At 37.7% G+C, this 24,439-nt stretch overlaps 1 protein-coding gene across 3 annotated transcripts in view; it reads right to left on the bottom strand.

Annotated features, from left to right (window-relative positions):
• Nucleotides 1-24,439, bottom strand: part of RELN (reelin) — a 521,226-nt gene that overhangs the window by 115,709 nt on the left and 381,078 nt on the right. For all 3 annotated transcript variants that reach the window (XM_003268163.3, XM_030826362.1, XM_030826363.1), the window contains exons 23-28: nt 23,480-23,617; nt 22,437-22,623; nt 15,591-15,796; nt 13,457-13,628; nt 12,813-13,013; nt 6,476-6,708 (exon numbers count right to left, since the gene is read on the bottom strand). In XM_003268163.3, coding sequence (XP_003268211.1) covers nt 6,476-6,708; nt 12,813-13,013; nt 13,457-13,628; nt 15,591-15,796; nt 22,437-22,623; nt 23,480-23,617 — 1,137 coding nt within the window. The remainder of the gene's footprint in view (nt 1-6,475; nt 6,709-12,812; nt 13,014-13,456; nt 13,629-15,590; nt 15,797-22,436; nt 22,624-23,479; nt 23,618-24,439) is intronic.

Below are 24,439 nucleotides of genomic sequence, written 5' to 3' on the forward strand. Positions count from 1 at the left end.
TGGACTCCAGGACTTACATCAGAGACTCCCTGGGGCCTGAGGCTTCCAGCCTCTCTCTGAGAATTACACCATTGGCTTCCCTGGTTCTGAGGCCTTTGGACTTAGACTGAGCCATGCTACTGACATCTCAGGGTCTCCAACTTGCAGATGGTCTATCATGGAACTAGTTAGCCACCACAATCGTGTGAACCAATTTCCCCTAAAAAAATCCCCTCTCATGTATCTATATATATATACATATCCTATTGATGCTGTCTCTCTGGAGAACCCTAACTAATTCAGATTTGATATTGGGGAAGCCAAATATCACTCCTTCTTACTGTATTCCTTACAATACAATGAAAGAGATCTGCAAATTTGTTTCCTCACAAAAAGGCTGTGACAAGTTAAGTGTATGAGGCGACTTAATAGTGAAAGACAAAAGTTTAGAAGATTCCAGTTCAAGATGGCTGACCAGAGATATCAGGCACCCATCCTTTCCACAAGGAAGAACCAAAATTATGAGTAGATAACCATACATTGAATAGAACATCTAGGAGAGAATACTAAAGACCAACAGAGAACTCACAGGAAACACCTGAGGCACAAAAGGAGAAGGAAACAAGTAGCCAGCATGGCTGAGATTGGCCAGGAACCTAGAAGGGCTTGGAACTATGAGGAAAGAGCTTCAGTAGTCCACATCACTGCCACAGACTGCTGCAATCCGAGCTGTGAGAGAGCGCCACTACCCACACAAACTCTGACGCTAGCATGGGTGGTGATTTGGAGACCCCGTGAAGGCGATGCACCAGACAGGGAACTCATGCTGGGTCACTCATGCCCCACTCCTGAGACCTGAATAGCTGCAGCAGGGAGCCATTTGGGGACTGCTGCTGCCATAGGACTGCATATTGCCCTTGGTAACAGCCCCCATATCTTCACATCCTAGGGGTTCCTGCTGACACTCCCAATGCCCACTTGGAAGGCCGCAGTGGAGCAGCACTGGCTGGACCCAAAGGTACTGCAAGGTCCCCCAGTTCTCTAGCCCACAGGGAGTATTGCTCCCCAGGGAAAGGACAGTGCAGTGCAACAAAAGGCACAGAACCTCACATACCAGTAATAGCTTTGAACATAATGGGCTAAATCCTCAACTAGGAAGGTACAGACTGGCAGATTGGATAAGAAAACATAGATCCAATTATTTGTTGCCTACAATAGACCCACCTAGTGGGTAAAGACACCTACAGACTCAACATAAAGGGGTGGAAAAAGATATACCACACAAATGGAAAACAAAAATGAGTAAGAGTAGCTATACTCATGTAAGATAAAAGACTGTAACTCAACAAAAGTTTAAAAAGACTGAAAAGGGCATTATATAATGGTAAAGAGTTCAATTCAACAAGAAGAGACAACCATCCTAAACATACATGTACCCAACCATGGAACACCCACATTCATAAAATAAATACTTCTAGGCCTAAGGAAAAAGATAGACAGCAACATAATAATATCAGTAGCTTTAACACCCCACTGACAGCACTAGATAGATCACTGAGGCAGAAAATGACCAAAGAACCTCTGGACTTAAATTGGACTCTAGGTCAAATGGACATAACAGACATTTAAAGAACATTACACCCAACAACCACAGAATATACTGCTTCACTTCTGACATGGAACATTCTCAAAAACTGTCCATATGCTAGGCCACAAAGCAAGTCTCAAATTTTTAAAAACTGAAATTATAGTAAGTATCTTCTTAGACCATGGCAGAATAGAATTAGATATCAATACCAAGAGGAACTCTCAAAACTATATAAATTACATGGAAACTAAACAACTTGCTCCTGAATGTCTTTGAGTAAGTGATGAAATTAAGGCAGAAATAAAAAAAATTTGAAACAAATGAAAATAGGGACACAACATACCAAAACCTCTGAGATACAGCAAAAGCAGTGCTAAGAGCAAAGTTTATAGCTTTAAATGCCTATATAAAAAGACAGAAGATTGTAAATTAACAACTTAACATTGCACCTCAAGGAAGTAGAAAAATAAAGACAAAACAAACCCAAAGCTAGTGGAAGAAAAGAAATAACAAAGATCAAAGAAGAACTAAATGAAATTGAAACCAAGAAAAAGAATACAAAGGATCAATGAGATGATAAGTCGCCTCTTTGAAAAGATAACAAAGTTGATAGACCGCTAGATTATGCAAGATAAAAAGAAAGAAGATTCAAATAAGCACAATCAGAAATAATAAAGTGACATTACAACTGATATCAGAGAAATAAAAAAGATCATTGAAGACTCCTATGAACATCTCTATGTATACAAACTAGAAAACCTAGAGCGGATAAATTCCTGGAAACATACAACCTCCCAAGCATTAACTAGGAAGAAATAGAAATTTTGAACATACCAATAATAAGTAATGATTTTAAATCAGTAATAAAAAGTCTTCCAACAACAACAACAACAACAACAACAACAGAAACCCCAGTACAAGATGGATTCAGATAAATTTTACTAGATGTACAAAGCAGAGCTGGTACCAATCTTACTAAAGCGATTCTAAAAATTGATGGGAAGGGATTCTTTCCTAACTCAATCTACAAAACCAGAATCACCCTGATACCAAAATTAGGCAAGGGCACAACCAAAAAAGAAAACAGGCTAGTATCTCTGATGAACATAGACACAAAAATCCTCAAGAAAATACTAGCAAACTGAAAACAACAGCATATCCAAAAGATATACATCATGATTGAATGAGTTTATTCCATGGATGTAAGGATAGTTCAACACACCTAAGTCAGTAAATGTCATTCACCACATAAACAGAACTAAAAACAAAAACATATGATCATTTCAATCGATGCAGAAAGAGCATTAGATAAAATCCAACATCCATTCATGATGTTGATACAATATAAACCCTCAACAATCTGGGCATCAAAGCAACACACCTCAAAATAATAAAAGCCAGGCCGGGCGTGATGGCTCATGCCTGTAATCCCAGCACTTTGGGAGGCTGGGGCGGGTGGATCATGAGGTCAGGAGTTCAAGACCAGCCTGAACAACATGGTGAAACCCTGTTTCTACTAAAAAAATACAAAAATTAGCTGGGCATGGTGGTGTGTGCCTCTAATCCCAGCTACTCAGGAGGCTGAGGCAGGAGAACTGCTTGAACCTGGGAGGCGGAGGTTGCAGTGAGCAGAGATCATGCCGTTGCACTCCAGCCTGGGCGACAGAGTGAGACTCCATCTCAAAAAAAAAAAAAATAAATAAATAAAAAATAAAAGCCATATATGACAAACCCATAGCCAACACTATACTGAATGAGTGGGGAAAAGGTAAAATCATTCCTCCCAAGAACTGGGACAATACAAGGATGCTCACCCTGTCCACTCCTGTTCAACATAGTACTAGAAGTCTTAGCTAAAGCAGTCAAGCAAGAGAAAGAAATAAAAAGCATCCAAATTGGGAAAAAGGAAATCAAATTATTTCTGTTCACTGATGACATGATCTTATACCTAGAAAACCCTAAAGACCCTTCCAAAAAACTCCTAGACTTGAAAAATGACTTCAGTAAAGTTTAAGGACACAAAATCAATGTACAAAAATCAGAGCATTTCTATACACCAATAACACTGAAGCTGAGTACCAAATCAAGAATTCAATCCCATTGACAATCTCCAAAATAAAATAAGTACCTAGGAATACATTTAACCAAGGAGATGAATAATCTCTACAAGGAAAACTAGAAAACACTGTAGATGGAAGAAACTGTAGATCACAAAAACAAATGGAAAAAAACCTATGCTCATGGATTGGAAGAATCAATATTGTTAAAATGACCACAACGCCCAAAGCAATCTACAGATGCAATGCCATTCCTATCAAATTACCAATGTCATTTTTCAGAATTAGAAAAAACAACCCTAAAATTCACACAGAATCCAAAAAGAGTCTGAAGAGCCAAAGCAATCCTAAACAAAAACGATGTAAGAGGCATCACCTTACCTGACTTCAAATTATGCTACAAAGCAATAGTAAACAAAACACCATGATACTGGTGTAAAAATACACACACAGACCAATGGAACAGAATAGAGAATCCAGAAATAAAGCCCCAGATTTACAGCCAACTAATCTTTGACAAAGCTGACAGGAACTTACACTGGGGAAAGGACACCCTCTGCAATAAATGGTGCTGGGAAAATTGAATAGCCACATGCAGAAGAATGAAAATGGACCCATATCTCTCACCATATACAAAAATCAACTCAAAATGGATTAAAGACTTAAACATGAGGCTCCAAACTACAAAAATTCTAGAAGAAAACCTATGGAAAACTCTCCTGGATATTGGTCTAGAAAGAATTTATGACTAAGACCTCAAAAGCACAGCCAACGAAAACAAAAACAGACAAATGAGACTTTGTTAAACTAAAAAGCTTCTGCACAGTAAAATAAATAACCTACAGAGTGAAGAGACAACCTATGGGATGGGAAAAATATTTGCAACTTTTCATCCAACAAGGGACTAATATAATAGGAATAGCGTATACAAAGAACTCAAACAACAGCAACAATAAATAAATAAAATTAAAAGGTGGGCAAAGGCCATGAATAGACATTTCTCAAAAGAAGACATACAAATGTGAAAAGGTATACGAAAAATGTCAACATCACTAATCATCAGAGAAATGCAAATCAAAACCACAATAAAATATTGTTTTACCCCAGTCACAGTGGTTATTATTCAAAACACAACAAACAAACAAACAAACAAACAGATGTTGGTGAGGATATGAAGAAAAGGGAACTCTTATATACTGTTGGTGGGAATGTAAACTAGTACAGCCACTGTGGAAAACAGTATAGAGATTTCTCAAGAAACTAAAAATAAAATTATCATGTGATCCAGTAATCCTACTACTGAGTGTCTACCCAAGAAAAAGAAATCAATATATCAAAGGGATACCCACACTTTCGTGTTTATTGCAGAACTGTTCACAATAGCTAAGATATGGAATCAACCTAAATGTTAATCAACAGATGAATGGATATACACAATGAAATACTATTTGGCCATAGAGAAGAATGAAATCATGTCATTTGCAGCAACATGGATGAAACCGGAGGCCATTATTTCATGTGAAATAAGGGTCAAAAAGACAAATATCGCATATTCTCAGTTATGTGTGGGAGCTAAAATATTAGATCACATGTTTTTCATACATGGAGATAGAGAGTGGAAAGACAGGTAACAGAGACTAGGAAGGGTACCAAGGGAGGGAGGGAGGAAGATGAAAAGAAGTGGGTTAAAGGGTATAAACATACAGTAAGATGGAATAAATTCAATGCTTGATAGCAGAGAAGGGTGACTATACTTAACAAAAGTATACTGTACTCAAGTGATGGACACTCTAAATATCCTGACACAATCAGTATGCATTATGTACATGTAACAATATTTCACACGTACTCTGACAAGACATACAAAAGTGTAAAAGCTAGTTATTATTGGTGCTATGAAACCAGAAAATTGCTTAATTGCAATGGCTGAGCAATAACCAGATTTTCAGACAGCATATCCCTACAAACATTGTAGACCACAACTAGGCTCCAAATATAAGCATAGTGAGTGTTTTGAAGATCACAGAAGTGAAAACAATACAAGAAATCTCCAAAAATACAAGAAATCTCCCCCGCCGAATTATCCAGTCATAGGACTTCTGCCCTTCCCAAACTGTGCCTATTTGCTATGCTATCTATTTGATGTGCTATATCTTCACATCATTTCCAATATGGGATGTGTAAATTATGTAAGGACTTTTAGAGAGTTATAATTTGTTTTATGCATTTTTTTTTGCAAATTTGACTCCATAAAAGTGCAATGTTGACGTTGTGTGTATGTGGGTGTACCTAAAAATGTTGAAAAACTTTCTCAGTAAAGGGAGAGACATCTTTTTCATACATCTGCTTTTGTGAAAGACAAAATTTCTTCAGGTCTCAGCTTTTTGGTGACTGCATATGCAGTGGTGACCCACTGAGGTTTTTGATCAATCTCATCAAAAGAGTTAAATTGTCTGTCAGTATTTCAGATGGCCACATTTATAAAGCTGAGTGCAAACAACTACCCACCATGGTGATATACATTTATACATTTTGCTTTTTGACCTATTTCTTTATGTATACATTTTGTCTGCTCATAAATGTTAAACCAATGCAACAGTCTTTAGTATATCTGAATGTTTATGCTTGCAAAAATAAGTATTGTGTAAAGTGGCCTACGAAGTGTTCTGTCATGTTTTTATGTTTCTCAAATAAATCCCCTTTTAAGATATAAATAAATGTTTTAAAAATTATTTTTCCCAGAATTGTATTTTTAGGATTTTGATCTTTCAGGATTACAACATTTAGGGTTATAGCATTTGGGACTGTGTCTTTCTTAACGGCCCAAACCCATTAAGAATGATTACTTTACCTGGATGCAAGAGACCTTGGAATAACAATGGTGATTCTTGTCCATTCTTCAAAGTCCCCTGTGTGATACATGGTGGGCTCACTTAGTTCTCTGGAGTTTCCTTCGCATCCTTTGCCTGCAGAAGCTGGGTAACAGCCTTCTTTCACCAGAAACCAGGACATACCAGCATCATGAGAGTACTGAAGAAGAACTGGAGCAGTACTGCTGAATTGATTGGCACAACCTATGTTTAGCTGTGAAAAGGAAGGACAAGAATTATACAAGATTTTGGTTCTAAGTCATCACTCAGCAAATTAGATGCTACAGCATCCAGGGTGCCTTCCAATGGGTCTGCATTGAATTTACAATGATAGGAATTGTGAGCTCAGTCCCAACCAAGACCCTTCAATAGATTCTGGAATTCTTTGTTTAAGCAAACAATAGGTACTTTTTACTAGAAAGCTGGACTCATTTTGTGGATTTCTTGGGATTACAGGAGAGAAGAGAGAAGCACAGTGTCTGTGGTTCTTGAGTCTCAGACAAAAGATATCCCAAGAAGCTGCTTTTTTCTCCCTCCTCAGAGGGTACAAACAGAGGAAATCATAAGATGGAGAAGCAGCTGTTTTCTTCAGTACAGGAAGGTTTCAGTGGAATGAGCATCCTTCTTCTGTTTCCTTGCCAAAGCTCATTAAAGATCAGTGTCAACTGGCTGGGCGCTGTAGCTCACGCCTGTAATCTCAGCACTTTGGGAGGCTGAGGTGGGTGGATCATGAGGTCAGGAGTTCAAGACTGGCATGGCCAAGATGGTGAAACCGTGTCTCTACTAAAAATACAAAAATTAGCTGGGCGTGGTGGCGGGCACCTGTAATCCCAGCTACTCAGGAGGCTGAGGCAGAGAATTGCTTGAACCTGGGAGGCGGAGGTTGCAGTGAGTCGAGATCACACCACTGCACTCCAGCCTGGGTGACAGAGTGAGACTCCATCTCAAAATAAATAAATAAAAATAAATAAATAAATAAAATAAAATCAGTGTCAACTTAGATGAAACAGCTAAGTGTTTATCACAGCATCAAATAAGCAACATAATCCAGAAATGAAACTGTTACTGTTTGGTGTACTTGTATGGAGGATTGTCATCATAGGATTAATAACATTTAAAAAATTGTGAAAATACAATCTAAATCCCACTGGCCTATCGTAACTGTCCTTACTTTTCTATTTTCTCTTCTGATCTTTATAGGGAAGCTACATTTTGGTCATATAGTTGAAGTTATTACACATCTAGAGCTTTCCTCTACATTGTGTTATACATAGCATTACAGAGGATATACCTTTCTTCTTTGATTTGTCATCACCAGATAAATTCCTGAGAGTAGCATTAATGAGTCAAAATGTAGAAACACTTGAAATTTTCTAGTTATCTGTGCTCATTTTGTATTGGCTGAGTCCAAATGAATCAGTTTAGGCATTGGGTATTATAGATTAGGACAGTTTATTTCCAAATAAATGTGTAAATGAATTTTATTACACTTTTCATAATTATAAATGTCAAACTCTTTTTCTCTTGTTCATTTAATTACCTGCCATCTTACATGAATGGCCTATTCACATCTTATTTCATTTGTTGGCTAGAGCCACAAATTTTGTTGTATAAGACTTTACTAAATAAGAATAGTCTGATTTTTAGAGGGAAAATTGAAATCAGGAATGAAAAGAACATAATATGACAAAAAAATAAAGGCAGAGACATGGGCTAATAATATTGAGCCATAGCTCAGGAGGTCAATCAGTTAATCCTCATGACTGTAAGGTAGCTTTATCTAGTTTTTAAAAAGAAGATTTAGTATCTTCTTTATTTCTATACTCAGAGCTAGAAAGCATCTCTCAGAGAATTTATAATTTGGTTAGTAGAAATTTTATTGTGCACAATTTATCCATTTATATAGTAAAACATCAAGAATATAATTAAAAACTTAACCCTCTCAGATGCATGATTAAACTCTTCTAACACAAATTCCTTTTACTGCATAACTCAACAGTAACAATGGCCTTTGGTTGGTATGTGGTGAGAGCAGCCACATTGGGCTCGCCTAGTTAACTTTTTGTCTTAAATTTGCCATGATTGCCGTTGTTTCTAACACAGACAAGTTGTTGGAACTTTAAGTTCTGTGACAAGTTCATGCTTTAGAAATCAGATAATAGGGTAGTGTAGACATACTCTCAGCTGTATTAAACATAAAATTTATCTTAAACTTTCCATTCAGGATTTAGGCCTACCTTCAACAAATATTTACTTGGGTACCTTCTATGGATCAGATACATATGTTTAAGTCTCTCCTATCTTTAAAAATAAAAATAAAACAAAAGAAAATAAAAATTCTCCCTGATTTTTGGTCTCCCTCTAACTACACAGCTAAACAAATTGAGAGAAAGGACGTATTCACTGTGTAGACCTCTTTACTCAACACTTTAAAATCCATTGTAATCTGACTTTTGCTGTTGCTGCCCCAGTGAAATTACCAAGGAAAATGTCTGTCTCACAAAATGCAATGGGAAAATTTAATCCTTATTTTACTTGATTCTTCTATTGCTTTTAACACTGTTAACCATTTCTTTTTTATTGACCCTCTAGCCTGCCTTTTAAGTGTTGGTGTTTTCTATGATTCAATCTTGACTTTATCATTTTACTGTATTCATGCTTCTTAATCTCATTCACAATCATAACCTCATGTTTCTTCCGAATGCCTGTGGTCTGAATAACAGATATGACCTCTCTCCTGCTTTCTGGACAAATATACATTACCACTTCTTTTTCATTTCCACTTTACCAGCCCATCAGCACCCTAACTCCATATGTCCAAGCCGGTTCTCTTCATCCGCCCTCCTAAAACAAACCCTCATCTTTCTGTAGTTCAGCAGCCAGAACCAGAAATATGAGAATAATTCTAGACTCCATTCTATTACTCGACAGTCACCCAAATCTGTTGATTGTATCGCTTTAACATCTTTAGACTCATTTATTTATCCTTATAACCTGTGTTATGCCTTAACCTGGCCTTCTCATTTCTGACTTTGATTACAGCTCCACCATCCTTACTTTACTCAAAATGTATTTAAAAATCTGATCATTTATCTCTGCCTCTTCCACAGGTCCTATCTCCCATAATCTCTTACTTGGATCATTGAATAGCTGCTCAATGTTTCTGCCCTTGACCCTGCACAGTTACCAGAGCAATGATTCTTTAAAAGCCTAAATCAGAATGTGTCACCTTTCTGCTAGCCATTTTATTCAGAAGAGAAGTCAAAGTTCGACCTTACTTTTTTCACCTGTCCCACCCTTGCTCACTTTCTCTGCTATGGTCACAATGGCATACTTGTGGTTTCCAGAATATTTCCAAGAACATTCCTACTTCAAGATGTTGGTCCTTTTTGTTGTCTGTGCCTGGAATGATCTTTTCCACATAATTGCATGACTCACTCCTTTATTTTCTATAGGTTGTGGCTTAAGTGTGTCATTTTATCAGTGAAGCCAACCAATCTGACAACCTTTTATAAAATGGTAATCATCCTCCATTACTCTCTGTCTTTATTTTCATAGCCTAGAAATGTGTCTAGAATATAGAGACTTTATAAGTATTTGGTGAATGAAGGAAAGAATGTATTTGCTGACTCTGGTTTCCTCTCCTATTAGGTGAACATCCATACTGCGGCTGAGTGATTCTCCTAAAACACAGGTCTGATTCTGGCATTCAATAGGTTAAAACTCTTTCATGACTCATTGCTCTTGGGATAATGTTCAAATGACTTAATGTAGATTATAATGCCCATCAGGATCAACTTTATCTCTCATCTCTGCTGCACATACTCCACAGTCCTTAAAGTTAGACTTGCCCCTTTTCTCATTTGCACTTGTGAGTATTTTCATGTATTTGCTCATTTTGTTGTCTCTAACAGGAATTCCTGCCCCTCCATTCTTCAGCTGGTTAAGTCTCTGTATTTCCAAAGACTTCCAATTTCAACCCCCCCTCCCTCCCTCCTTCCTTCCTTCCTTCCTTCCTTCCTTCCTTCCTTCCTTCCTTCCTCTCCCTCCCTCCTCCCTCCTTCCCTTCCCCTTCCTTCCTTCCCTTCCCCTTCCTTCCTTCCCTCCCTCCTTCCTTCCTTCTCTCCCTCCCCTTCATCTCTCCACCCACCCATCCATCCATTCAACCATCCATCCATTTATTCAACTAACAGACATTTTTTGAGTGCCTGAAACATGTCAGGCACTATGCAGAGTATTCTTATAGTATCTAGAGCCAACTGATACTGCAGCATTCTTGTGACTTCATTGTGACTGTTTACTTTTCTGTCTCTTTCTCTAGTTTCTGAGTTCCTTGAAAGCTAAGGTCACATTTTTTTTTTTTTTTTGTTTAAATTTTACTTTAAGTTCTGGGACACGTGTGGAACATGCAGGTTTGTTACACAGGTATTCATGTGGGGTCACATTTTTCGTTTCTATAGTCCCAGTACTAGCTAGTGTTTATCAGACAGCAGGCAGTCACAAAAAATGCACCAGCACTATGTATTTTTGTACAAATGGCACCCAAAATTCTTGTATACAGGTTTCAAACACATATTAATTATCAACCCCTGAATGATCTATATTCTATACTTATTATTAAATAACCACAAATTAATAGCTTTCTGCTTGTGTGATATGAAAATTAAGATTTTTAAAATTAGCTTTTATTTTAGGTTCATGGGCACATATTTGTTATATAGGTAAACTGTGTGTCTCGGGAGTTTGCTATACAGATCACTGTGTCACCCAGGTAATAAGCATACTACCCAATAGATAGTTTTTTGATCCTCTCCCTTCTCCTACCTTTCATCCTTAAGTAGGCCCCAGTGTCTGTTGTTCTCCTATGTGTCCATGTGTTCTCATTGCTTAGCTGCCGCTTATAAGTGAGAACACGTGGTATCTGTTTTTCTGTTCCTTTATTAGTTTGCCTAGGATAATGGCCCCAGCTCCACTCATGTTGCTATAAAGGTCATGATTTCATCCTTTTTTATGGCTGTGTAGTGTTCCATGGTGTATATGTACATTTTCTTTATCCAGTCTACCACAGATGAGCATTTAGGTGGATTCCATTTCTTTGCTATTGTCAATAGTGCTTTGATGAACATACACATGCATGTGTCTTTATGGTAGAATGATTTATACTTCTTTGGGTATATATCTAATAATGGGATTGCTGGGTCAAATGGTAGAGAATTAAGATTTTTCTTAAGCAGTATGCATTCCTGATCATTGTTTAAGTGCTTGAAATATTTAACACTATTTTTTAAATTTAGATTTAAAAAATTTCAGAATATTATCTTGCAGACTTTAATACCTACACAACCATGGTATGTGATTAATTAAATAGAAAAGATGTCAGATGAGAAACAGCATAGTATTCTGGAAATATATTTGCTATTAACGTTATTTTGTTACTACTTTAGGAATTACCAACAAATGAATGTAGATTCATATATTGTTATTGATATTTTTCCATTGTAGTTTAGCATCAGAATCTAAACAACGAAGGATAACATTTTACTAATCATATTATTTATGACTCACTTCCTTGTTTACAGACCTGTGGAAATTGTATTTGAAGAGCTGCCTATAAACATCTGATCTCTTTAATAATTCCATTTGTAAATTATTTAGCATCTGCATCCTGCCATTATGTAAGGACCACGTAGTTGTGCTAGCTCATTAAAACTGCATTACTTTCGACCCCAGAAGTCACCTATGGGATTTTATTATAAACACAATGAAATTTTGATTAGGGTTCTAAAACAAGACCTTGTCAAAGTAAATACTTGCTATACATGTTGATACGTTATCACAGAGCTGAAAAGCAAGAAGCTTTTAAGAGAACAATGATGACTGGAGTAAAAATTTACTGAATTTAAGTAAGATAATTTGTTTGAAAATAATACAGCAAAAGCATAAAATACCTCTTAAGTTCAAATACCACTAGTAAGATGAAAAGGACAACTTATCCATCATCGTTTAGAAGCTTGAGATTCATTAAGTCACAATCAGATTGAAGTCCTAAAAGTCAATTTTATTTTTAATTCTGGTAGAGTTCCTTGAGCACCTAAAGAAACGGTATACCCACAACTTTTGGGACTCCTTAAAAACTAATAAGCTGCTTTCGAGTAGAGCTGAAAAGCTCTGCAATTCTAACACCGTTGAGCTTTCATACAGGTGAGTCCCTTCTTTAATAGAATATGAAAAATTTGTTTTCTTTGTGAGTTCCACTTATACATCTGGAAGATGTTTTACTCCTTAAGTTGCTCTGGGAAGAAGCTTGTGCATAAATACCTTGAACTGAAGCACATATCCAGGTTTCAGGGTCAAATCTCGAGTTACTGCAAATCGATCTCCATCTGATTTTCCAAATATCATTGCTGATGGTGTGGCAGCACAGAAGGTCTCATTTTTAACCATTCCTTCATTAGCCAACATCAACCACACACTCATCTGATTCATAGGGTAATCAAAAGCTGGCTTCTCATAAAAGTTCTAATAGAAACGACACAAATAACACAAAAGGCAATTTGATAGCTTTGAAAACAAGAAAGGAATTTTCATTTCATGACATGCTGGGCCATGTACCATTTGCATTTCTAGGAAAACACAGAAGAATCTCTATTTTTTTTTTTTTTTTTACTGCTATTAACTTTTTCTCCTGATGATTCAACAACTGAAAGTATTTTACCGCTGTGTATCTAATCACTTTATAAACACACTAACAATTTTGCTTGATGATTTAACCAGACTTCAGTCTTTTTTACATCTAAATTATCTATGAAGTGGTAGTAAAGAGAGGTAACAAAAAATTAAGTACAAGCCCTTAAACTTACATTGTACATTCAGTGTCAAGCACTAAATCCTTAAGGAAATGAGTTCTTTATGCCATTCACTTTTATAATTATCTGTCTTGGAGTTCAGACATAGGAGAATACCTGAGGTAAAGTTGGATTGATAACTGGGATGATCTGCTTCTGCTTCTCAGACAGAATGATGATGTCATCGACTGCCCACTGGTCATAGTCCTCCCCCGAGAACACGGGTTGCCACCAGCGGAACCTGGTGCAAGGGGTCTTGGCAGCAGCTGGAAGCTCCAGATAGACAAATCTGAATAAAAGCAAATCATTTATGGTTGGGAAAAGAAAAGCTGTGCTTTTTTTTTCAGCTATTTAAACAACAAGGGTAACAACAAGAGAAAGTTTTGTTTGGTTTGATCTCAATATTTTTCAAAAGCTTGTAAGTTTGGACATATCAGACTTGAGGTTTAACCTTGTAGGCAGGTTTAGTCCTGGTCATGTTTATTTCATTTGGAATTGTATCTTTTGGAGAAGAGGGAGAATATTTCAACTGAGTTTGATTCATTGAACTATATCTTTTGACTACCATGACAATGGTCATAACTTTTTAAAGAAATATCAAGATAACATTGTTTAATATTACTACATGAAGATAACACTTAACATTTTTTTCAAAAGAATTCTTTCTCATTGTGGGAAAACATAAAAATGCATTAAAAATGAAACATAAATTGCCCATCATCTACTACATAGGGTTGGCTTCTGTTAACATTTTGATGTATCTCATCACAGCTTATAATCTTTTATATAGGCAAGGCATTGTATGTATAATTTGGTGATCTACATTTTAAAACTTAACATTACATCATAAGCACATTCTCATGTTAGTAAAATTATATTTTAAGATCATTTTGTGTATATAATGTTTCATCACAAAGACATGCTATTCTGTAATTTGAGGAAGCCATTACATTTTTATTTACCTATAAAGTTACCTAGTCACCTTACTGAACTCTCAATCATTTCAGATTGACATATTACTTGGAAAAAACAATTTGAGTTATTTAAAATTATTGTTTAAGCCAGTTTGGCACCATTATCAATTCCCTCTCTACTATATTGCATCTAGGAGAATCTCACAAGGCTTCATCTCCCACCCTATTCCTATTATATCTCTCATTTCATCCAGTTGCCTTTTTTCTGTTTTCTCCTTCTCCCCTAAATCCCTTAGAAGAAATGCTTTCTGTTGGTCTGTTTGCATGTCTACTTATGTTTTATCATGGAAAGTTTTGTCACCATTAAATGACCTAATACTTTAAAAAGTCAAACTTACGAACCTTCAATCTACAAAATAGGTATGCTTTAAGTAAAATGTTTAAAACATATTCAATCTGTAAGAACTGGGTTTATATATTCTTAAGTAATTTTTTTCAATAAACAAGTCTCATTTGTAAAATGAAAACAGGGACAAGATCCATATATTAAAACTTAATAGTAGTCAACATACAAAAAATAATTTTTTTGTTAAAATGAAAATACAGAGATTATAAAAAGGAGTATTCTAAAATAATGTCATTGAATAGACTTTAATAATACTTATATAAAATATAAATACAAAATTTCAAAATACTACATAATTGCAAAAGAACTAAATTTAAATACACATAAATACATTGCCTGGTACCGGTATTAGTATTAAACACGAGCCATCTCCCCAAACTCTTCAACAGTCATTGCCTAAGACATTTTATTACATATATTCCCAATACATCAAAATTAAGACAGGGATAGGCCAGGGCAAAATTTTTAGAAAATCTGAGCTGTATACACTTACTCGTACACTGTTTAGGGATAGCCCTGGGTGCAGCCACATGAAACATTTTAACAAAAAAATCCATCTTACTGTTAAATCTAAGAGCTAAGCATACTTTGTGTGTGCATTAAAAATAATCAAACAAGCCTGCAAATGGGAAAATGAGCATGGAACATCCCCATATTCCATGGTTTCTCTGAGTAAACAGTGGTTACTTATCTTGCTTTTCCTCTAGTCACAAGTTTTTAAAAATCTTTAAAAATTCAAACATGAATGCAAATGCTTTCTGTCCAGTCACTTAAGTGAAATAAAATCTTTATATACTGGGCTATCATTCATGTTAAATATTTATAGGTTTGTCTATTTTTGCAACAGTTAACATTTTGGAAACACTCCAACAATGATTTAACCTTTACCATTCCTGGAAACTACTGCAAGGCCCATCAGGTGGGTAGTTACCTGGGTTTGCTGAAGTCTGAAAAGTACATCTCTGCTAGCAGGTGCCACTGGATGCCCCCATTGTTGCTGTACTGAAGGAGGACGCCCTCCTCTCTGCTGTCAGGCTTGTTGCATGAAGCACTCTCTCCGCCTATCTGGATGTAGAACTGGACAAAATCCACCCAAGAAGTATCCAGGTCCCAACTCACCAGTTGTCTTTTCCCAGCCTTTCAGAAAAGAAGAAAAATCAAATTCAGTAATCTGGGAATTCTTTGGCATTTTGTTGTTTCATTTTCAAATTTACATGGACATCTTAGCACTATGTGGAAATGGTCTCGTCCCCATTTATTGTGGAGAGAGGGGAGTCATGCCATTTAGTTGTTTCTGATCTGACTACGGTAACTGTTGCTGGATACCTTTGCTTAATGTCTACATTACTAATTCCCAGGCTGGGTTAAGAGAGACCCTTGGGAATTGCTAATTACACCAAAGAGTACTAAAAAGCTTTTTAAAATTTTAACGAAAACACTCCGAATCCTTACTTTGCATATTTCCTCTAGGCAGAACAATGGAGATGAAAGACCATCTATTTGAAATCTGTTGGAGCTGGGTTTGAATCTCAGCCCATTATTCATACTGATCATTAGCTGTGTGACCTTTCTGAGCTTTTATTTTCCTCAAGGGTACAATATGGATAATAATACCTTCCTCATAGGGTGTCGTGAAAATTAGATGAAATAACATGTTGCATGGAACTTGCTAGTACACAGCATGCCTTCCAGAGGGAACATCCTCTCCAGAGATATGCCCCTGACCCTGCTGTCCTGTGGGAATTAAAGTAGACCAGGCAAGGTAGAAGCTTCTTGACAAAAAGAAAGGGTACTTGAGGCCAGGCGCAGTGGCTCATGCCTGTAATCCCAGCACTTTGGGAGGCCGAGGTGGGTGGATCACCTGAGGTCAGGAGTTTGAGACCAGCCTGGCCAACATGGTGAAACCCTGTCTCCACCAAAAATATAAAAATCAGCCAGGTATGGTGGCACACGCCTGTAATCCCAGCCATTCAGGAGGCTGAGGCAGGAGAATCACTCAAACCTGGGAGATGGAGGTTGCAGTGAGCTGAGATCAGGCCATTGCACCCCAGCTTGGGTGACAGAGTGAGACTCTGTCTCAAAAAAGAAAATAAAGAGTACTTGAATCGAATCTCTCAGGATCCTAGTCCCCTTCCCTTCTCTCTCACAAAGAGCGGTTAGGAGAGATCATTTAAATAAATTGTTGCAACCACTAAATGGTCTCTGTGTCTTACAAGCGTTACAAATTTCCTGAAATCCAGTAACTTGCTTCCTTTGCTTAGTGAGTCCCCTGCAGGTCACAGTCCTGTGGTGAGGTGTCAGATAGAAATTAACAAGGTTTGTCATTGTTCCTGTTGTTCAAAATGATTTCAGCTAATGGGGCTGAAGAAAGGTTTGCTTATGAGAGTCTTCCACCTAAACAGATTCTTCCAAAGCTCATCCATGGATTTCTCTTGAGCTGGTCTCTGAGAGTTCCCAGGAAGTTCAATTAAAAGTCGAGAAGAAAACCTGAGATAATATACATAGTATTAGAGAAAAATGGCTCTCACACTTAGGATTTAAACTCTAATCCACTAAGTTAATTAAGAAAGCGTTTCGGGTATTAGAAGTCACAGGGGAAATAACTGGGGTTAATTAAAAGACTATACTGCTACTGATAGGTCTAAAGCCAATTAAGAGTTTTCAAAATAAACAAGGGTGCTAGTGAAATGAGAACTGAAGTTAATTCTGAGACAGAAACTCATTCTCTGGAAATCTCAATTTCAGGTATGTATTTGAGGAAATCTTGTAAGTTACATGCATTTTTAAGTTGACATATATGCCTTTTAATTTTTCCTGTTGTTGATTTGAAATATTGTGAGAACAACTTAGAGATGCTAGCATTTTCAAGCCTCAGGATCATTACAGGAAGAATGAGTTTTGGAAGAAAAACTATAGAACCTAGCAGGTTAATTCCAATCCAGCAAACTCCTATGAAAAACCTGGCATGTGGAAATGAGCCAGAAGGATAAAGATCTAACGTGAGGGGAATTATAAAAATCCAATTATCGCAATTAGTTGGTTGAAATGATTGCTCTACTGTGAAATTCAGAGTACTGTTGTTTTTCCAGGAGACTATGGTGTTAGTTTACAGAGGTTTTGAAAGAATGTTTTGTGAGATTTTTGTAAATGATGGAAAATATTGCACAAATGCTTAGTTTGGCACTGAAAGTGTTTTTTCCTAGAGAATAGCACAAATCATTTTCTTTTGTTTGGTGACCTGAAATGCTGAACATTGTTTTAAAGGAAGAAAAAAGAAAAGGGAAATGGCTCATAGCAAAGTTTTTGCCAGAATTCAGAATTCGATGTAACATATGCTTTGCGGTTTTTCTGTTATGCTGTGATCAATGTATTTATGTGTGTATGTGTAAACACATGCAATGTGTGTGTGTGCATATGTGTTGGAGTAGTAATATTGTGCCATTCCTGGTATATGGAAAATTGCCTCCAATTTCCCCACAAATTCTAGGTTAAAATGATTTACTGCTTTAAGAGTTTAGCTAAAATAAAACAAGTTTTAACAGGTAAGCTTTCAGAATCTAGAACGTTTATAACAAAACCTCCAAAACATTTCATGACTAATCACCTTTTGCTTTCCATTAGAGTCTTTTTAAATTAATCAAAATATCACTAGAAAGCAATTCTATTTACTTGAAAATAACCATTTCTTTAGAATCTTTTATTGTTTCCCAATTTTCTTTCTTAATTTTTTCATTCATTTATTCAGTCTTTCTTCAACAATTATACCAGGCAGAACACCATGTGTTATAAAAACAAAAATGAAGGGATTCACGGACTTCTGGCAGAGACAGGAATGGCAACCGAGGGCTGCAGACCCAGTCCTGATTTCTTGTCAAGCCCCATTTAGTCATATGATCATTTATTAATTTTCCAATCTATTTAGTCTCAAGAGTACGTATTGATCTGTAAATGTCTAGGGCATGACACGCATTTCTGAGCTGAACACCTTAGCCAGAGTTTGGCTCAGTCTGTGGGACTCCACATTCTGCTTGGTATTGTGAGGATGAAAATTTAAATATGATCTTTATATGCAAAAATCAGAGAGGAATTCTAAGAAAAGAGAGAAGTACAGTTTGCCAGAGCTCCAGAAAGCTTCAGGGAGGCAGTGGGATTTGAACAGAACACTGAAATTTTACGTGAATGCAGAGAAGATGAAAGGCATAATGGTACGCAGTGGCAAAACCTTGGATGGTGAGAATAGCTTCATAGCTGGAGCAAAGGGCTCATGCCTAGAAAACGAATATAAGCTATGTAGTTAGGGCAGGAGTATTAGAGACCATCTTGAATATTTGTGATCGGATACGGAAAAAATGGAAGTATGTATGTATGCATGTATTATTTATTTATTTGACAAAGGGTCGTGCTCTGTCGCCCTGGCTGGTGTGTAATGGTTTGATCATAGCTCACCGCAACCTCAAACGCATAGGCTCAAGTGATCCTTCTGCCTCATTCTCCTGAGTAGTTTGGAGTACAGGAATGCTCCATTATGCCCAGCTAATTATATTTTATTATTTTAGAGACAGGCTCTTGCCATGTTGCTTGGGATGCTCTTAAACTCCTAGCCTCGAGTGATACTCCACCTCAGCCTCACAAAGTGCTAGAATTACAGGAGTGAACCACCACATCTGAGTGGAGATAAGTTTTAGATAATATGATCTAGGCTGGTGGGCAATTGGTCTAAGGAACCCTTCCTTTGGGTTACTGCCCCTTCACTTCAACGTGCTTGCTGGTGGGGGCTGCCAGACAGTGTATCCACCTCGCTGCCAAACAAGCGAGTGCATGAATCTGGCTATACAATCATAGCACACCATTCCTCCCAGGACACTGTGACTGGCCGCCAGGAGCCTTCCCTGTTTTTTTCTATGGAGCTGGTTGGAAAGCCCTGTGGCTATGGTTCCATTCTCATAGTGACAGCTGGCCTGCAAATTGGGTCTACTCTTTCAAATCGGGTCTACTCTTAAGGGGAAAGTTCTGTGAACTTCAGAGTTACTGGTTCCAGGTCTCTCTTGCACCAGTCCCATTTAAGCCCTCCTTGTGTTTTCCTTCCCATAAACCAAATTTCTCCCTTTTTTTTTTTTTTTAACTTAAGATAGTTCTTCTTACTTAGAATTCAAAACAGTTCTGAATGAATCAACAGAAAAAAGTAAGATATAACCCAGGGATATTTTGACAAAAATTTAGGGGGAAAGCTGAATTGGAAGGGGCAGAGAATTTTACCTTTGAAATGATGATTTTTAGTCAGTTGCAGGACATAAATGTGAAAATATTCAATAAGACAAATTTGGAATTTATTCTCATAAAAGTCAACTATGACACCTAACACATATGATCTCTTTCTGTGTTCCCAACACTATTCTTTACTCTTTACTTGCATTCACTCACTTATTACTCTCAATATCCACTTTTCAGTCAAGAAACCTGAGATACAGAGAGTTGTTATAACTTTGCAAGGTGAACTGATCAATAAATTTTGGAGCCCAGATAGTCTGACTTCAGAGATCATCTTGAATTAAGTGGAAGAAATACTGATATGTAACCCTTTACATGTTAAAATGTCTGTGTGTGTATATGTGTGCTCACTGGGGTGTCTGAGTACATATTGGTAAAAGATTCACAATCTTATTTATGCTTATAGGAAGCACAACCTTTCCATTTCTGAACAATTATACAGGGGATTCAGATATGTGCAATGCATTTTGATAACTGAGTGACTATTATCTTTAACAATAATCATCAGGGGAGGACCTTCCATGTCAATGGATAGGAAATACTGTTAAATGGACTCCTTCCCTGATTTTCTATAATTCTCTATCTTGTTTACTTGCTGTTTCTTTGTTCTTCACCTGCATTAAAACAAAACCTGCAGCTATTTTTGTATTTGCATAAATTAACACATCTTGGATTTCTGCCCAAACAGATTCTGCAACATATCAGCCCTGTAGCATATCACTCACACCTGTCTACTTGTTACACGCTGTAAAGTGGGACGCCTCCAATTGCCTCAGAATTGGTGGCTATATTACCTGCTTGAAAGAAGTGATATTACACACTCCACATTCTAAAGATTAGGGTTAGACATGTTGCTTAGGTTGGATACTGGACCTGCTCTCTTTTTAGTCCCTTTCAAGACTATATAAGAAGATGGATTGGAAAAGAGAAAGAATGTCCTGCCTAGTCTGCAGTGAGGGAGGAAAGAGAGGTGGTTACCCCTCTCCCATCCCTAACCGAGCGACACAGGTTGGGGTATTCCAATAGCATTAATTTTAGTGATTCTAGTTGGCACCTCAGTCCTTAATTGGTTTCTAGCAATCTGCAGGCCTAATCTGATGCTACCACTGGGGAAGCTGACTACTGCAAAAAAAACTTTCATACAGAGTCCCACATCAGCAGATGCCACCAGCAGCCACCAAACCACCAAAGAATAGGACCTGAGGTGTCTGCCCACCCCAGACAGCTGGTCAGTTCTCTAAGAACAGCTCCACACACCCCCACTCTCACCACTATTCCTCCTTCTTCCAATCATATTCCTAAAATTAATGGATTGACAGACTTAATAAACACATACAGAAGTGCTTCCTATGTGTTATGAACTGTTCTACATGATTTACCAATACTAACTCACTTAATCTACATACTAACCCTCATGAAGTAGATATTCCATATCCCTGCTTTACAGATGGGGAAGCTAAATCAACAGGAGGTTGAATAATGTGCTTCAAAAATCACTAGAAATACCATTTGACCCAGCAATCCCATTATGGGTATATACCCAAAGGATTATACATCATTCTACTATAAAGACACATGCATACATATGTTTATTGTGGCACTGTTCACAACAGCAAAGACTTGGAACCAATCCAAATGCCCATCAATGATAGACTGGATAAAGAAAATGTGGCACAGATACGCCATGGAATACTATGCAGCCATAAAAAAGGATGAGTTCATGTCCTTTGCAGGGACATGGATGAAGCTGGAAGCCATTATTCTTAGCAAACTAACGCAAGAACAGAAAACCAAACACCACATGTTCTCACTCATAAGTGGGAGTTGAACAATGAGAACACATGGCCACAGGGAGGGGAATATCACACACCGGGGCCTGTTGTGGGGTGGGGGGCTAGGGTAGGGATAACATTAGGAGAAACACCTAATGTAGATGATGAGTTGATGGGTACAGCAAACCACCATGGCACGTGTATATCTATGTAACAAACCTGCACGTTCTGTACATGTACCCCAGAACTTAAATAATTTAAAAAAAAATCAAAGAATCATAAGTGGTCAAATTGGTTGGAAACAGGCAATCTGGCTCCAGAGTTGCTTCCCTTAACCTCTAAGCTCATCCCCTCGTTGCCCCCAGGCCTCGCATTGACACACCCTCCAAAGGCCTGGGTGAGAAGAGACCAAGAGCCTTCCCTACGCAAACTTCCTCAACACACAAGCCTGGCTGGAAATGGAGGAAAGGAAAGCAACGGTATTTAAATCAGGTACAGGAGGGTAGAAGTTTTAAACTGGCTTAACCTGATTTTTTAGTAACCAAAAACGATAATAAAAAAAACAACAACAAGAATTTCCCAAGATGTAGCTAAAGAATAGGAATTTGATAGAGCCCAGTCAAAAGCAGGGAATGAGGGGAACAATAAAACCATTTCATATTTGTACATTTGGAATTCAGAGTCTCATATTAAATGAGCCATTGCCCGGATGACTTATTCCCAGCTGTTGGTCATACCTTGCTGAAGTACAGAGATGATCCAGAAGAGATGACACCACACCCTTGTTCTGGTTTTACAATTTCTCCCCCAATAACTTCTTGCCAGTCAGACTCCCAGCCATTCTGGTTCTCAAAATCTGACATAATTGTGGATGGAAGGGCAGCTTCCGGGTGGCATTCAGTGCCTTGGTACCCCTGGTCACACCTATGAGAGAGCAGGGCTGAGTAGGCAAGTTACAGGCCCACCTGCCAATGCAATGGCCCCCTGACCTCAACCATTTCCCATGTCTTACTTTTGCTCAGGTCTTATCATTCACACTAGATTTTTCCCTACAGTGGTAATCTGGGTATGTGGTAGTAACAACCCTCAGTTTTTTACACTCCCCTTAAAACTGATAGAATCTTTTCTTAAAAGAAATAATGCTATAAGGGTAGAATTTGGGCATCAAGTACTTATGAAGAAGGACATTGGTATGTGTGCTTATGTGAGTGAGTGTTGGTGGGGGCGAGGGATAGTGGGATTTCCCTATAGCCTTAAAAAGTCACATATAAATGTCTGTCTGCTCAACCAACATGTAACTCAGGCTACATTTTATAGTTTCTTCTTCTGATTAAACTATGCCTTTTTTAGAGTCTTTAGGTATTCAAGTGTGTTCCTCTGTCCTCATTAGCAATAATCACCATCTCCTCATGTATACAACCATTAACTTCTGGTGAAGTGCTGTAAGAGGGCATGCAGCAGGGTTTGACTAGTGCTCTGAGACTCTCAGTGGATGAAAAGGGAAACAATGGCAAGGCTCTTTTAATAAACTCTGACGTTGAAGCCCAGAAGGCCTTGTCTTGAGGTTAGAGTTTGAGATTTAGAATATATGGTTTCATACTTATTTTAATGTAACAATATCTTTTACATCTAAAATAAGAACAGAAAGGAGGACTTGTTTCTTTTGGCTATTTCATTATTTATCAGTCTATCCATATCACTCTGATGACAACTGCTGTAGTATCCTCCAGCCACAAATCTTGAGAAGGATGGACCTTGTCGCGCTTTCTGGTGAACGTACCTGCATATGCCATGATCGCATGAGCCATGCCCACTGCACATGTTGGGGCACTGCTGCCCAATGTAAATGCTGTCCAAAGCCCACTCATCTTGAGCTGTGTAATAGCTCTGGCTCCAACGGAAACGGGTAGCACTGGACCTAGAAACAAGGTATAGTATAACAAAAACTGTTTCAACCTTTCAGCAGTGACATTAGCAAAGAATGTCAGAGTCCAGAATCTTTCAGCTAACTAACTTTCTGGAACTTGAGCTTAGCTGGCATCAGTTTTCTTTAATTTCCACTCAATTATTGTCCAATGCAACAATTCTATCATGAAAGAAAGTTAAAGAGAAATCTGTCTATTGGATGCAATTCAATCTTAATTTGAGATGTTTTAAAGAAAAACACAGTATCAGATTTTGTTGGTTGCACAGATTTGTTGCTAGAAAAAGTACTAAGAAAGAATATTAAAAAATAAAGACATCTACTAAACTGAACCTTTCTTTTTATTTTCTTTTCTTTTTTTTTTTTTTTTGAGACGGAGTCTCACTCTGTTGCCCAGGCTGGATTGCAATGGTGAGATCTCGGCTCACTGCAACCTCCGCCTCTTGGGTTCAAGCCATTCTCTTGCCTCAGCTCCCAAATAGCTGGGATTGCAGGCACACACCACCATGCCTGGCTAATTTTTGTATTTTTAGTAGAGATGGGGTTTCACCATGTTGGTCAGGCTGGTCTTGAACTCCTGACCTCAGATAATCCACCCACCTTGGCCTCCCAAAGTGTTGGGATTACAGGCATGAGCCACCGCACTCTGCCAACTGAGACTTTTATAGACAAAAATGTAAGATGTTTAACCTCAGAGTAATAGAATTTCTTACAATAAATACAGTAGTTATTAGAACACTTCCAGCTAGTTCGTAATATAAAACAAAAGTTTTGTTTGGGGGTATTGTCTTGGGGTTGAGGGGACATACCACAATG

Source organism: Nomascus leucogenys, chromosome 13 (genome assembly GCF_006542625.1).
Source record: "Nomascus leucogenys isolate Asia chromosome 13, Asia_NLE_v1, whole genome shotgun sequence".
Classification (NCBI taxonomy): Eukaryota; Metazoa; Chordata; class Mammalia; order Primates; family Hylobatidae; genus Nomascus; species Nomascus leucogenys.